The 14,023-nt window shown below is 47.7% G+C and overlaps 1 protein-coding gene across 2 annotated transcripts in view; it reads left to right on the top strand.

The window, feature by feature from the left end:
* Nucleotides 1–14,023, top strand: part of adgrl1a (adhesion G protein-coupled receptor L1a) — a 229,190-nt gene that overhangs the window by 171,370 nt on the left and 43,797 nt on the right. For both annotated transcript variants that reach the window (XM_036938851.1, XM_036938852.1), the window contains 7 exons: nt 6,192–6,399; nt 6,767–7,031; nt 7,657–7,984; nt 8,850–9,146; nt 10,804–10,907; nt 11,381–11,566; nt 11,808–11,846. In XM_036938851.1, coding sequence (XP_036794746.1) covers nt 6,192–6,399; nt 6,767–7,031; nt 7,657–7,984; nt 8,850–9,146; nt 10,804–10,907; nt 11,381–11,566; nt 11,808–11,846 — 1,427 coding nt within the window. The remainder of the gene's footprint in view (nt 1–6,191; nt 6,400–6,766; nt 7,032–7,656; nt 7,985–8,849; nt 9,147–10,803; nt 10,908–11,380; nt 11,567–11,807; nt 11,847–14,023) is intronic.

The following is a 14,023-nucleotide window of genomic DNA, read 5'->3' as shown; positions in this document are numbered from 1 at the left end:
AGAAGCTCAATATGACTCAGGCTAACCTGTTCTAGGCCGGACTATGATAATACCTAGTCCGATCTTTAATACCCCATCCCTAATACCTCATATCCATCTCTAATACCTAATACCTAATTCATGTAGTGCTGGTCATAATAATACTGGGCTGTGTGGTAGTGTGTGTTAGCAGGGTGTGGCTGCCTGGGAGGTCAGGCTGTCCATACAGAGAGAGAATAAACAGGAAGAGGGCATGCTGGCTGAAAGAACAGGTCAGAGTTAATGAAGCCTCCCAGGCAGGGTGTGGAGCGGAGCGGCTCCCTCTGTTTGTCTTTGTGTGTGTGTGTGTGTGTGTGTGTGTGTGTGTGTGTGTGTGCATGCAAGTGAACCTCTCTCTCTTTCTTTTCTCTGGTCTGTGTGTGTCAGTGCCAGCTCAGTGTGACCGCCTGGGAGGCCAGTCCAGTGATGAGCCCCACTGACACCCGGCCCTGCCAGCCCACCCAACACCCAGCTAATTAGAATAAGCAGAGCCAGAGAGCCATGTTAGAGTTCCTATCTGCAGACTGTAAAGGGACAGAGAGAATAACAGGACAAAACACATAGGATGGTTAGCCCTTACTCTTTACTGCAATACCCTGGTATACAGTAATGCTGACTATGCTACTGTATAGTGTGAAGCCGATTCAGGGTAGTGGTGCTGTTAATATATTACTGGGATCAATGATTTGTCCCATAAATACCTGTTAAACCTCTTGTGATTCACCGTACATAGAGAACCCAATTGGGCCAGGAACCGAAAGGGTGCTGGATCGAATCCCCGAGCTGACAAGGTAAAACTCTATTGTGCTGCCCCTGAGCAAGGCAGTTAACCCACTGTTTCCCAGACGCTGAAGATGTGGATGTCGATTAAGGCAGCCCCCTGCACCTTTCTGATTCAGAGTTGTTGGGTTAAATGTGCAAGACACAATTCAGTTGTACAGCTGACTAGGTTTCCACTTTCCTTTCCCAATATGAATACAAGTCAGCATTGTGGATAAAGGCCCTTGACAATGCACTGCACCAGCCATTGGGTTTTTATTAGCCAGGACTGTAATCCAAGGCTGGTCTGTACAGTAGTCATGGACTCTTTTCAGATACAGACTCCCACCATACACTTGTTGGTTGTTTTGGTTGTAAATGCAGGTCGTCCATTTGTCTGCTTGTCCGTCTGTGTGTCCTGTGTTGTTGTGTGCGTGACTAGAGACGGGACAGTAGCACGGCTGTGTTGGTCTGTCCTTTATCCTACCTTGTCTGCTTGTCCGTCTGTGTGTCCTGTGTTGTTGTGTGCGTGACTAGAGACGGGACAGTAGCACGGCTGTGTTGGTCTGTCCTTTATCCTACCTTGTCTGCTTGTCCGTCTGTGTGTCCTGTGTTGTTGTGTGCGTGACTAGAGACGGGACAGTAGCACGGCTGTGTTGGTCTGTCCTTTATCCTACCTTGTCTGCTTGTCCGTCTGTGTGTCCTGTGTTGTTGTGTGCGTGACTAGAGACGGGACAGTAGCACGGCTGTGTTGGTCTGTCCTTTATCCTACCTTGTCTGCTTGTCCGTCTGTGTGTCCTGTGTTGTTGTGTGCGTGACTAGAGACGGGACAGTAGCACGGCTGTGTTGGTCTGTCCTTTATCCTACCTTGTCTGCTTGTCCGTCTGTGTGTCCTGTGTTGTTGTGTGCGTGACTAGAGACGGGACAGTAGCACGGCTGTGTTGGTCTGTCCTTTATCCTACCTTGTCTGCTTGTCCGACTGTGTGTCCTGTGTTGTTGTGTGCGTGACTAGAGACGGGACAGTAGCACGGCTGTGTTGGTCTGTCCTTTATCCTACCTTGTCTGCTTGTTCGACTGTGTGTCCTGTGTTGTTGTGTGCGTGACTAGAGACGGGACAGTAGCACGGCTGTGTTGGTCTGTCCTTTATCCTACCTTGTCTGCTTGTCCGTCTGTGTGTCCTGTGTTGTTGTGTGCGTGACTAGAGACGGGACAGTAGCACGGCTGTGTTGGTCTGTCCTTTATCCTACCTTGTCTGCTTGTCCGTCTGTGTGTCCTGTGTTGTTGTGTGCGTGACTAGAGACGGGACAGTAGCACGGCTGTGTTGGTCTGTCCTTTATCCTACCTTGTCTGCTTGTCCGTCTGTGTGTCCTGTGTTGTTGTGTGCGTGACTAGAGACGGGACAGTAGCACGGCTGTGTTGGTCTGTCCTTTATCCTACCTTGTCTGCTTGTCCGTCTGTGTGTCCTGTGTTGTTGTGTGCGTGACTAGAGACGGGACAGTAGCACGGCTGTGTTGGTCTGTCCTTTATCCTACCTTGTCTGCTTGTCCGTCTGTGTGTCCTGTGTTGTTGTGTGCGTGACTAGAGACGGGACAGTAGCACGGCTGTGTTGGTCTGTCCTTTATCCTACCTTGTCTGCTTGTCCGTCTGTGTGTCCTGTGTTGTTGTGTGCGTGACTAGAGACGGGACAGTAGCACGGCTGTGTTGGTCTGTCCTTTATCCTACCTTGTCTGCTTGTCCGTCTGTGTGTCCTGTGTTGTTGTGTGCGTGACTAGAGACGGGACAGTAGCACGGCTGTGTTGGTCTGTCCTTTATCCTACCTTGTCTGCTTGTCCGTCTGTGTGTCCTGTGTTGTTGTGTGCGTGACTAGAGACGGGACAGTAGCACGGCTGTGTTGGTCTGTCCTTTATCCTACCTTGTCTGCTTGTCCGTCTGTGTGTCCTGTGTTGTTGTGTGCGTGACTAGAGACGGGACAGTAGCACGGCTGTGTTGGTCTGTCCTTTATCCTACCTTGTCTGCTTGTCCGTCTGTGTGTCCTGTGTTGTTGTGTGCGTGACTAGAGACGGGACAGTAGCACGGCTGTGTTGGTCTGTCCTTTATCCTACCTTGTCTGCTTGTCCGTCTGTGTGTCCTGTGTTGTTGTGTGCGTGACTAGAGACGGGACAGTAGCACGGCTGTGTTGGTCTGTCCTTTATCCTACCTTGTCTGCTTGTCCGTCTGTGTGTCCTGTGTTGTTGTGTGCGTGACTAGAGACGGGACAGTAGCACGGCTGTGTTGGTCTGTCCTTTATCCTACCTTGTCTGCTTGTCCGTCTGTGTGTCCTGTGTTGTTGTGTGCGTGACTAGAGACGGGACAGTAGCACGGCTGTGTTGGTCTGTCCTTTATCCTACCTTGTCTGCTTGTCCGTCTGTGTGTCCTGTGTTGTTGTGTGCGTGACTAGAGACGGGACAGTAGCACGGCTGTGTTGGTCTGTCCTTTATCCTACCTTGTCTGCTTGTCCGTCTGTGTGTCCTGTGTTGTTGTGTGCGTGACTAGAGACGGGACAGTAGCACGGCTGTGTTGGTCTGTCCTTTATCCTACCTTGTCTGCTTGTCCGTCTGTGTGTCCTGTGTTGTTGTGTGCGTGACTAGAGACGGGACAGTAGCACGGCTGTGTTGGTCTGTCCTTTATCCTACCTTGTCTGCTTGTCCGTCTGTGTGTCCTGTGTTGTTGTGTGCGTGACTAGAGACGGGACAGTAGCACGGCTGTGTTGGTCTGTCCTTTATCCTACCTTGTCTGCTTGTCCGTCTGTGTGTCCTGTGTTGTTGTGTGCGTGACTAGAGACGGGACAGTAGCACGGCTGTGTTGGTCTGTCCTCTACCTTGAGGCAGGAGGATGTTCTGTTTATGGGTCAGCTATACAGCAGCTTGTTCTGTTCTTTATGTCTCTACTCCTCTTTAATTTGATGCTGTTGTTTGTTTGTTTCATCCTCGTCACAGCTTTGTTCGTAGAATTCAGCCATTTATCCCTGAGCTACTTTTCTTGTATATTATATAGGATTGCTGGAAGTGTTATAAAATAGAGATGAAGGAAGAATACCTGACAAAGTCACTGTAAATGAGGACGACATTCAAATTACACATTGACCCTTGAGGGTTCCCCAAAACCAGTGGGCTGTACCAATGTAGATATTTTCAACTCTACGGGGGTGCCACTGCCTACGTTAATAACTCTAATAACTATGGGGCTCCCCAGCATGCTAGAACACCCCTGCTGCTGGAAACCATTCTTAGATCAACCACTGTAGCTCCTCGGCTGCTTGTTTTAACAATGGAGCATGACAGTCCCTTTGTAAAGCCCCTCTATTCAATGTGTGTTTGTTTACGCCCAGGCTTGATTTGAGTCATGTTTTGACGTAAGATATTCATCCCTGCTGAGTCCCCTCAGACACAACAACAGTATCATCACTGAGGCACAGCACACAGCCACACACTTCTGAGAGACTAAAACTTCCCACTGGGCAGAGACGCCAATTCAGCATCTATTCTACATTGGTTCAATGTAATTGCATTGATATGACCTGGAAACAACGTTGATTCAACCAGTGTGTGCCCCGTGGGGAGAGAGAGAGGCATAATATATTGATACTACTATTGTGACCAGCAAACATTTCCTCAAACCATAAAAAGAGAGGCACGTAAAGGAATAAGATACATTTTCCCTAGACGGTCCTTTCTCAGGAATGCTGCCATCTCCTACGGTATCCAGCATGTCCAAGGATGTAGCATCCTAGGCTTAGTTCCATCCTAGTAAATCTGGCAGCAACGTTTGTGTATGTGCATGTGTGTGTGTGTGTTGACTGTGTCTAAACGCCCCTGTAGGGACCAGTTAGACCACGGCTCCGTTCAGTCATAACGTGACCAGTGTGAGTTCCCTGTCCTCTGTTCTCAACACACTGACTGGCTGGGCTGCTGGGGCCAGGACACATACATAACTGAGTATCCAGAGAAGAGGGCGAGTCCTCTGTTCAGCTCTTTCATTCTGTACCTGTACTGTCCCTATACTGTACCTGCAGTGTCCCTGTACTGTCCCTGTAGTGTCCCTGTAGTATCTATGTAAATGTCCCTGTAGTATCTCTGTAGTGTCCCTGTAGTGTCCCTGGAGTGTCTCCGTTGCTCTCACGTCCTCACAGAGTCTCCTGTGATGTCACTGTGTGACCGTGCTGTTGATGCCAGCAGCTTTTTTCCATAGATACCTCTCCTCCCCGCCCTCCTCCGCCCGGTTCCCCTCCCGCCCCACCTGACAGTCCTCTGGTCCCAGGTCAGACACTATCTGGCTGAGAGAGAAAGTGCGTCAGCCAGCCAATTTACAGCAGTCCCCAGTGGGTGACCTCCAGGAGAGAGCTATGAGACACAGGAAGGAGGGTAGGAGGCAGAATGTGTGTGTGGGTGTGTGTGTGCATGTGTGTGTGTGTGTGTGTGTGTGTGTGTGTATGTGTGTGTGTGTGTGTGTGTGTGTGTGTGTGTGTGTGTGTGTGTGTGTGTGTGTGTGTGTGTGTGTGTGTGTGTGTGTGTGTGTGTGTGTGTGTGTGTGTGTGTGTGGATTGCAACAACAGAAGAAGGGGACCCTGGCCAGACTCTTATTTTCTACCCCAGACTTCATGGCATTACTCTTGACTGAGATCCAACCACCTGTACTGATACAACACTCTAAAACTCATACTGTTATTTCCTACCACAGAGCAGGAATACTGAGCTTCGTACAATATACATGCACAATAAAACGTTAAGTAGGCCAAGATGAATCAGATGAAATACTATCTGGGCAGCAGCAGCTAGGAATCTACCATTTATCAGAACACTACAGGCAGCTCTTAGGCCTCAATTCTGATATTTAGCAAATTAGCTTTTTGTATTCCTTCATTTTTGATCTGATAATGTATCTCACCTCATTCCCCTCGCTGTCTCTCTCTGTCTCTCTCTCCCCCATTCTTCTTTTGTTTTCTGTCTCCCTCTCCTCAAATCTCAAACTTGTTATCTTGAACATCTCTCCGTCTCTTTCCCCACTATGCTCTCATCCCATCTTCTACCCCTTTCTTTGTCTCCACTCCTCATCTCCTCTCTCTTTCCGTTTCCCCCTCATCATCTCCTTAATATACTCCTTTATCTTACATTGCTCCTTTTATATCCCTTCACTCCATCTCTGACACTCTCCATCTCTCTCTCTCTCTTTCTCCCTTTCTCTCTCTCTCTCTCTTTCTCCCTTTCTCTCTCGCTCTCACTCTCTCGCTCCCTTTCTCTCTCTATCGCTCGCTCTCTCTCTTTCTTTCTCCCTTTCTCTCTCTCTCTCTCGCTCGCTCTCACTCCCTCCCGCCCTCCCTCCCTCTCGCTCTCTCACCCTCTCCCTCCCCATCTCTCTCTCTTTCCACTCTCCTCCAGTCTTTGTGTGTCCGGGCACACTGCTGCGTGTACAGGCGGCCAGCTCGCTGCAGGAGGCAGAGCATCAGTCGGGGGCGTGGTGTAAGGACCCCCTGCAGTCAGGTGACCGGCTCTATGTCATGCCTTGGACTCCCTACCGCACCGACATGCTGTATGAGTACGCCTCCTGGGAGGACTTCAGACAGAACCGCGCCACCACCACCTACAAGTGAGCACCGCCTCTGCCCCCCCGCCAGTTCACATCAAATAATCCCTCTGCCTCTGCATTGATTTATTTGAATACTGCTGTAGATGGATGGTGAATGGCAGTGTGGGTTCCATGGGGTCCTGTGGTGATCTGTAGACCACTGGTGGGGCACCTCAGGGGTCAGTGTGAAGTCCAATTAATTTAGTGAAATACATGTTTTTTCTTGTGCTCCATGGGATGGAGAAGTATGAGAACCACTGTTCTAATGTATGTGATCATACTGTTGGTCTCTTTGGACATGTGCTTATGAGCAGGTCATCGCCCAAAAGCTCATGGGTTATTGATTTTCCTGTCATATTCTGACCACCCACTTCTTCCCCTCCTATAGGTTGCCGAACCGTGTTGATGGCACAGGCTTCGTGGTATACGATGGCGCCGTGTTCTACAATAAGGAGCGCACACGCAACATGGTCAAGTATGACCTGCGCACACGCATCAAGAGCGGCGAGGCCATTATCGCCAACGCCAACTACCACGACACATCGCCCTACCGCTGGGGTGGGAAGAGCGATATCGACCTGGCGGTGGACGAGAACGGGCTGTGGGTCATCTACGCCACAGAGTCCAACAACGGACGACTGGTGGTCAGCCAGGTGGGTGGAGGAGAGGAGGATGGAGGGAATAGAAGAGTGTGAAGAGGAGTGTAACAGGATAATGGAGGGAATAGAAGAGAGAGGAGTGTAACAGGATGATGGAGGGAATAGAAGAGTGTGAAGAGAAGTGTAACAGGATGATGGAGGGAATAGAAGTGTGTGAAGAGAAGTGTAACAGGATGATGGAGGGAATAGAAGAGTGTGAAGAGGAGTGTAACAGGATGATGGAGGGAATAGAAGTGTGAAGAGAAGTGTAACAGGATGATGGAGGGAATAGAAGAGTGTGAAGAGGAGTGTAACAGGATGATGGAGGGAATAGAAGAGAGAGGAGTGTAACAGGATGATGGAGGGAATAGAAGAGTGTGAAGAGGAGTGTAACAGGATGATGGAGGGAATAGAAGAGTGTAAGAGGAGTGTAACAGGGGGATGGAGTTGGACTGGACATTTCTAAGCTCAACTAAAATAGGCCTAATGGTTTATTTATTTATTTCATAAATACACTTTCTTGTGTTTATCACCGTAACACCAGGATTGAGCGTTTAAGAATGGGTGATATTCTGTAGTTTCTTCTGTAGTTTGAGATATATTTATGGTTACCATCACCCATCCCCCCCCCTCCTCCCAGGTGAACCCGTACACCCTGCGCTTCGAGGGCACCTGGGAGACCAGCTTCGACAAGAGGCTGGCGTCCAACGCCTTCATGGCGTGCGGCGTGCTCTACGCCGTGCGCAGTGTCTATCAGGACGACGACAGCGAGGCCGGCGGGGATCTGATCCTTTACGCCTACAACACGAACCGTGCCCGGGAGGAGCCCGTCCACATCCCCTTCCCTAACCCCTACCAGTACGTCTCCTCTGTGGACTATAACCCCAGAGACAACCAGCTCTACATCTGGAACAACTATAATGTTCTGAGATACCCGCTGGAGTTCGGACCACCGGACCCCACCACTGGTGAGTCAACGCAGAGTCCTGAGATGTGTGTGTACAGTGGACCTTTATTTCTGGTATAATTTGTCCATTGATGTCAGTTGTAGTCGGATATTTGCACAAATGCAAATCACCACCTGTTCGCCCTCTTGTACGTACCTTGCTTTTTCAGATTAATTATCCATTGTGTTTTGGGTGAATATTTTAGCGATGCAGGCCTATCTGGAGTTAGTATTTGGCCCTGAGAGGGAGGGAGAGAGAGAGAGAGAGAGACAGAGGCAGACAGACAGTCTTGTCCCAGTGTTGTTAGAGGAGACTGGGTGTTTGATCAGTTGAGATTTTGTAGTTGGGATGTGTTACTTCTATGGATGCATTACAGTTGGTTGTTAATGTCGGTAGTGACTTCTGTCATATACATTTGATCAATAATTGACATCCTCCTTTCTTCTTCCTTTCTTGCCGTGCACGCCCCCTCCCCTCTCCAAGGTTAGTGATAGGAACACTGAAAGAGTAATATATAGATATATTAAATTAGTTGTAATTATTGCCGTAATTATTATCCAGAGAACTTTTGAACTCAACTTCTGAGAGATGTAACATTTACATGCCTTTCTCTCTTTTATTCATGCTCTGGTTTTGTCTTGGTCTATTCCCCTCTCACCACTTTCATTATATCTCTTTTCTTTTATTTCCCTGTTTTTGTCTCTCACTTTCGCTTTCCCTATTTATATCTTGACTATATCTATCTTGACTTTATTTTGACTTTATTTTGACTTTATTTTGACTTTATTTTGTCATCCTCAGTGATTTTATTTATACATGTGCTTTATTATGTGTTTTAAACTAAACTAAATCACCCCCCCCCCCCCCCCCGTCTCTCTCTCTTCAGGCCCTCTGACGACCACTCAGGTGACCAGCACCACTCCAGCCCGACCTTTCACCTCCAGTTCTAGCCCTGCTACCACCCGCCCCCTGGCCCCCACCTCTCACCCCATTGGTGCTATCAACAAGGGCCCTGACCTGCGGCCAATCACAGCCACCGTACCAGTCACCAGGCGGCCTCCCCGCCCACCCGTCCAGGGCCCGGAGCCCCAGGTGTGTGAGTCCAGAGTGGCCAGAGGGGTGCAGTGGCCCTCCACCCAGAGAGGAGAGACTGTGGACCGCCCCTGTCCTAAAGGATCACTAGGTGGGGACTGACTATTACCGTGTTTCCTGTATGTATGAGTGTGTGGTTATTTGAGGTGTCGTGTGTGGTTGTGCGTGCATGTGTGTCTGTGGTTTTTGTTAGTTTTTTGTAGGTGCTCAAGTACACTTGTGAATATACATACATGTGCTTGTGTTTTCTTCTTCATTTGTGAGTATTTCTGTGTGTGTGCGTGCACGTGTGTGTTTTCCAGTGTGTCTCTGTTTCAGTCTGTGTGTGTGTGTTTTCCAATGTGTGTCTCTGTTTCAGTGTGTGTGTGTGTGTGTGTGTGTGTGTGTGTGTGTGTGTGTGTGTGTGTGTGTGTGTGTGTCACTGTTTCAGTGTGTTTGTGCTGCAGCTCTTGTTTTTCCCTGGCTGGCTGTGTTGTCTCCCCCTCTCCTCTCCTGTCCCACTGTTAGTCTCAGCAGCAGGCTGGGTCCCAGAGGATTCCCTCTACATGAAAGCCCGTCCTTCTCTCCTCTCCAAATGAAAGAGTCGTCTCACAGCGAAACAGGGATAGCCAAGTGAAAGTGGGGAATAATGAAATGAAAGACTGAACAAAACAGGATAGACCTTCCTTCATGCTAGCTTCTATAACTTCAAACATGCAAGCATCAAATATCCCTCTCGAGTTCCAGAAAATAATAGAATATCTTCTACCACCACTCCCCCCTCCATCTCTTCTTGCTTTTCTGTGTTCTTTCTTTCTCTCTCTCTCTCTCTCTCTCTCTCTCTCGCTCTCTCTCTCTTTCTCTCTCTCTCTCTCTGACAACAACAGTAACGCTAAATTAGCAGCTGGCTTAATTGCCATGTCTTGGCAGAGATTTCAAACCCAATCTGCGCTAGATGGAGGAGAGCGGGGGGGGGGGGGTACTTCTGCTCTGATTCCTCCACTGCTGTGTTGTCTCTCTGTCTTCTCCCTTCTTCTGTCTCCCTTTCTCCCTCTTTCTCTCTTCTCCCCTCTCTCTTCTCCCTTCTTCTGTCTCCTTCTCTTCTCCCTCTCTCCTTCTCTTCTCCCCTCTCTTCTGTTGTTCCCTGTATGGAGCTGTTTGTGTAGCAGCAGTGGAAAGACCCTTCCTTGGTTGATCCCAGTGTGTTGTCCTCTCTCTGAACTCTCCTAACTAAACTGAAAACTTAGCTGAAAACGAGGGGTGGCGGGAGGTCCCTCCCTTGAGGTGTTATTCTTGCAGATGAGAGACGATGCCTGATGGCGCTGTCTTTGCTGTGCATGTGAGTGGAGCGGTATGTGTGGGGGGGGGGGGGGGCTGTGTGTGTGTGTAGCGCACGTTTGTGTGAATTTGTGTTCCTTTAAAGCCATGTTCTTATAGCCAACTCATTTGAAAGCCTACCCCTCCCTCATCGTTCTTTCTCTTTCTGTCCTACCCTCCATTATTTAACCTTTCCACTTCTGCCCCATTTTCTCTCACACACTTCCTCCTCCCTCCTCCCTCTCTTTTCTCTCCTCCGCCGAACCACTCAAAGTATTGCATATTTAAAGTTCATTTCATTTACTCTTTTTTTATCTGTCGTACTCTTTGCCCTGTTCCTTTTCTCTTTAAAATCCATTTCTCTATAATTGCCCAATACCTAATGCTTATTATCTCTCCATCCCTCTCTTCCTCCCTCCATCCCTTTCTCCCTTCCTCCCTGGCCCTCCCAGGCATCGCCTCGTTCCAGTGCTTGGCGGCTCCGGTCATGTGGAACCCTCGGGGCCCTGACCTCAGTAACTGCACCTCTCCCTGGGTCAACCAGGTAGCCCAGAAGGTAAGACCTCCACCTCTATTAGTCCCTCTGTTGGGGGCCTCTGGCCCTGCCTCTGGCCCTGGGTGTCTGTGTCCATATGCACACTGCCATTAGCATGTCTCCAAGGCTCTCCTGATTAAAACCCATCACCACCATATCACCAAGGTTTTCACTCATTAGAATGACTCATTTCAACTAGACCCATATTCAAATGCATCCACTCTTCATCCTCCACTATCTATAGTTAGTCATTCACCCTATGGAAGGCCATTAATGTCAATATGATGGAAATACTATTTTTATTGAGTATATTTAAAGTATATTAAAAGATAATTGAGTTACAACTAATTTATTGAGTATATTTAAAGTGTATTTTTATAAAAAAAACGTGAGTCTACTCCGCACCCTCAACTTACCACTCTCAACCATCAGCAACCCCCAACACACACTCCTCTGTGTAGTACCCAGTGGTGGAAATGTGTGTCTCTGTGTAGATAAAGAGTGGTGAGAATGCTGCCAACATAGCTGGGGAGTTGGTGAACCACACACGGGGGCGGATCCACGCTGGTGATGTCAGCTCGTCAGTGCGTCTGATGGAACAGCTGCTGGACATACTGGATGCCCAGCTTCAGGCCCTGCGGCCCGGCAACAAGGAGTCAGCCGCACGCAACTACAACAAGGTAGAAGACACACACGTACAAACACACACCACACACACACACACACACACACACAAACACACACACTCACACATAGACACATTCACACACACTCACAGACAAACTGAACTGGGTGTTTAAAAATGCACGCTAACAGACCCATAGTGTGTAACATCCCTCTAGACTTGCAGTTTGCCATTGTTTTGGTGTTACAGTACCCTATAGAAGTGTACTGTAACACTATTGTCCTCCCTCCTCTCAGCTCCAGAAGAGAGAGAGGACCTGTCGGGCTTACATCCAGGTAACCTTCCCCTTTAATCCCCACACTTTAAATTGACAATATCTTCTAGCCTACCAGTGTACTGACTACTGAGAATAATGTGGGAAAGATAACCCCTAGCCTGTAGTAGACGTATGTGTGTACTGTATAGGATTCCTTTAGGCTGAGATATATCATGTAATGTGTTCAGAATCATTCTAGTTTCAGGTGGAGTGTGGTGCAGCGGTGTGTGTGTGTGTGTGTGTGTGTGTGTGTGTGTGTGTGTGTGTGTGTGTGTGTGTGTGTGTGTGTGTGTGTGTGTGTGTGTGTGTGTGTGCGCTGTATGGCTGATATCTCTCTGGATGCCTGAAATGTGTCTGTAATATTTCCTCAGGCTGCTGCTTTCTTTGTAGTTTTTCCTCATGTTCATAGTATCTCTCTGAAATGTGGGCGGAGTAATAGAAGCAGTAATAATGTTTCAGTGACATAACGCAGCTAGGTTTCACTGTAATGTTACTATAGTGATATACAGTGCCTTGCGAAAGTATTCGGCCCCCTTGAACTTTGCGACCTTTTGCCACATTTCAGGCTTCAAACATATAGATATAAAACTGTATTTTTTGTGAAGAATCAACAACAAGTGGAACACAATCATGAAGTGGAACGACATTTATTGGATATTTCAAACTTTTTTAACAAATCAAAAACTGAAAAATTGGGCGTGCAAAATTATTCAGCCCCCTTAAGTTAATACTTTGTAGCGCCACCTTTTGCTGCGATTACAGCTGTAAGTCGCTTGGGGTATGTCTCTATCAGTTTTGCACATCGAGAGACTGAAATTTTTTCCCATTCCTCCTTGCAAAACAGCTCGAGCTCAGTGAGGTTGGATGGAGAGCATTTGTGAACAGCAGTTTTCAGTTCTTTCCACAGATTCTCGATTGGATTCAGGTCTGGACTTTGACTTGGCCATTCTAACACCTGGATATGTTTATTTTTGAACCATTCCATTGTAGATTTTGCTTTATGTTTTGGATCATTGTCTTGTTGGAAGACAAATCTCCGTCCCAGTCTCAGGTCTTTTGCAGACTCCATCAGGTTTTCTTCCAGAATGGTCCTGTATTTGGCTCCATCCATCTTCCCATCAATTTTAACCATCTTCCCTGTCCCTGCTGAAGAAAAGCAGGCCCAAACCATGATGCTGCCACCACCATGTTTGACAGTGGGGATGGTGTGTTCAGCTGTGTTGCTTTTACGCCAAACATAACGTTTTGCATTGTTGCCAAAAAGTTCAATTTTGGTTTGATCTGACCAGAGCACCTTCTTCCACATGTTTGGTGTGTCTCCCAGGTGGCTTGTGGCAAACTTTAAAAGACACTTTTTATGGATATCTTTAAGAAATGGCTTTCTTCTTGCCACTCTTCCATAAAGGCCAGATTTGTGCAATATACGACTGATTGTTGTCCTATGGACAGAGTCTCCCACCTCAGCTGTAGATCTCTGCAGTTCATCCAGAGTGATCATGGGCCTCTTGGCTGCATCTCTGATCAGTCTTCTCCTTGTATTTGTATGAGCTGAAAGTTTAGAGGGACGGCCAGGTCTTGGTAGATTTGCAGTGGTCTGATACTCCTTCCATTTCAATATTATCGCTTGCACAGTGCTCCTTGGGATGTTTAAAGCTTGGGACATCTTTTTGTATCCAAATCCGGCTTTAAACTTCTTCACAACAGTATCTCGGACCTGCCTGGTGTGTTCCTTGTTCTTCATGATGCTCTCTGTGCTTTTAACGGACCTCTGAGACTATCACAGTGCAGGTGCATTTATACGGAGACTTGATTACACACAGGTGGATTGTATTTATCATCATTAGTCATTTAGGTCAACATTGGATCATTCAGAGATCCTCACTGAACTTCTGAAGAGAGGGGCTGAATAATTTTGCACGCCCAATTTTTCAGTTTTTGATTTGTTAAAAAAGTTTGAAATATCCAATAAATGTCCTTCCACTTCATGATTGTGTCCCACTTGTTGATTCTTCACAAAAAAATACAGTTTTATATCTTTATGTTTGAAGCCTGAAATGTGGCAAAAGGTCGCAAAGTTCAAGGGGGCCGAATACTTTCGCAAGGCACTGTACGTTGCTATATGAGCCTTGGCTGTGTACTGTTCAGTACAGTATGATATCTCTGGCTATGTGTAAGGGGTCATTTGATAGTATGAAA

The sequence above is a fragment of the Oncorhynchus mykiss genome, chromosome 12 (genome assembly GCF_013265735.2).
Source record: "Oncorhynchus mykiss isolate Arlee chromosome 12, USDA_OmykA_1.1, whole genome shotgun sequence".
Taxonomy (NCBI): Eukaryota; Metazoa; Chordata; class Actinopteri; order Salmoniformes; family Salmonidae; genus Oncorhynchus; species Oncorhynchus mykiss.
This window is presented reverse-complemented; position numbering and strand designations above follow the sequence as displayed.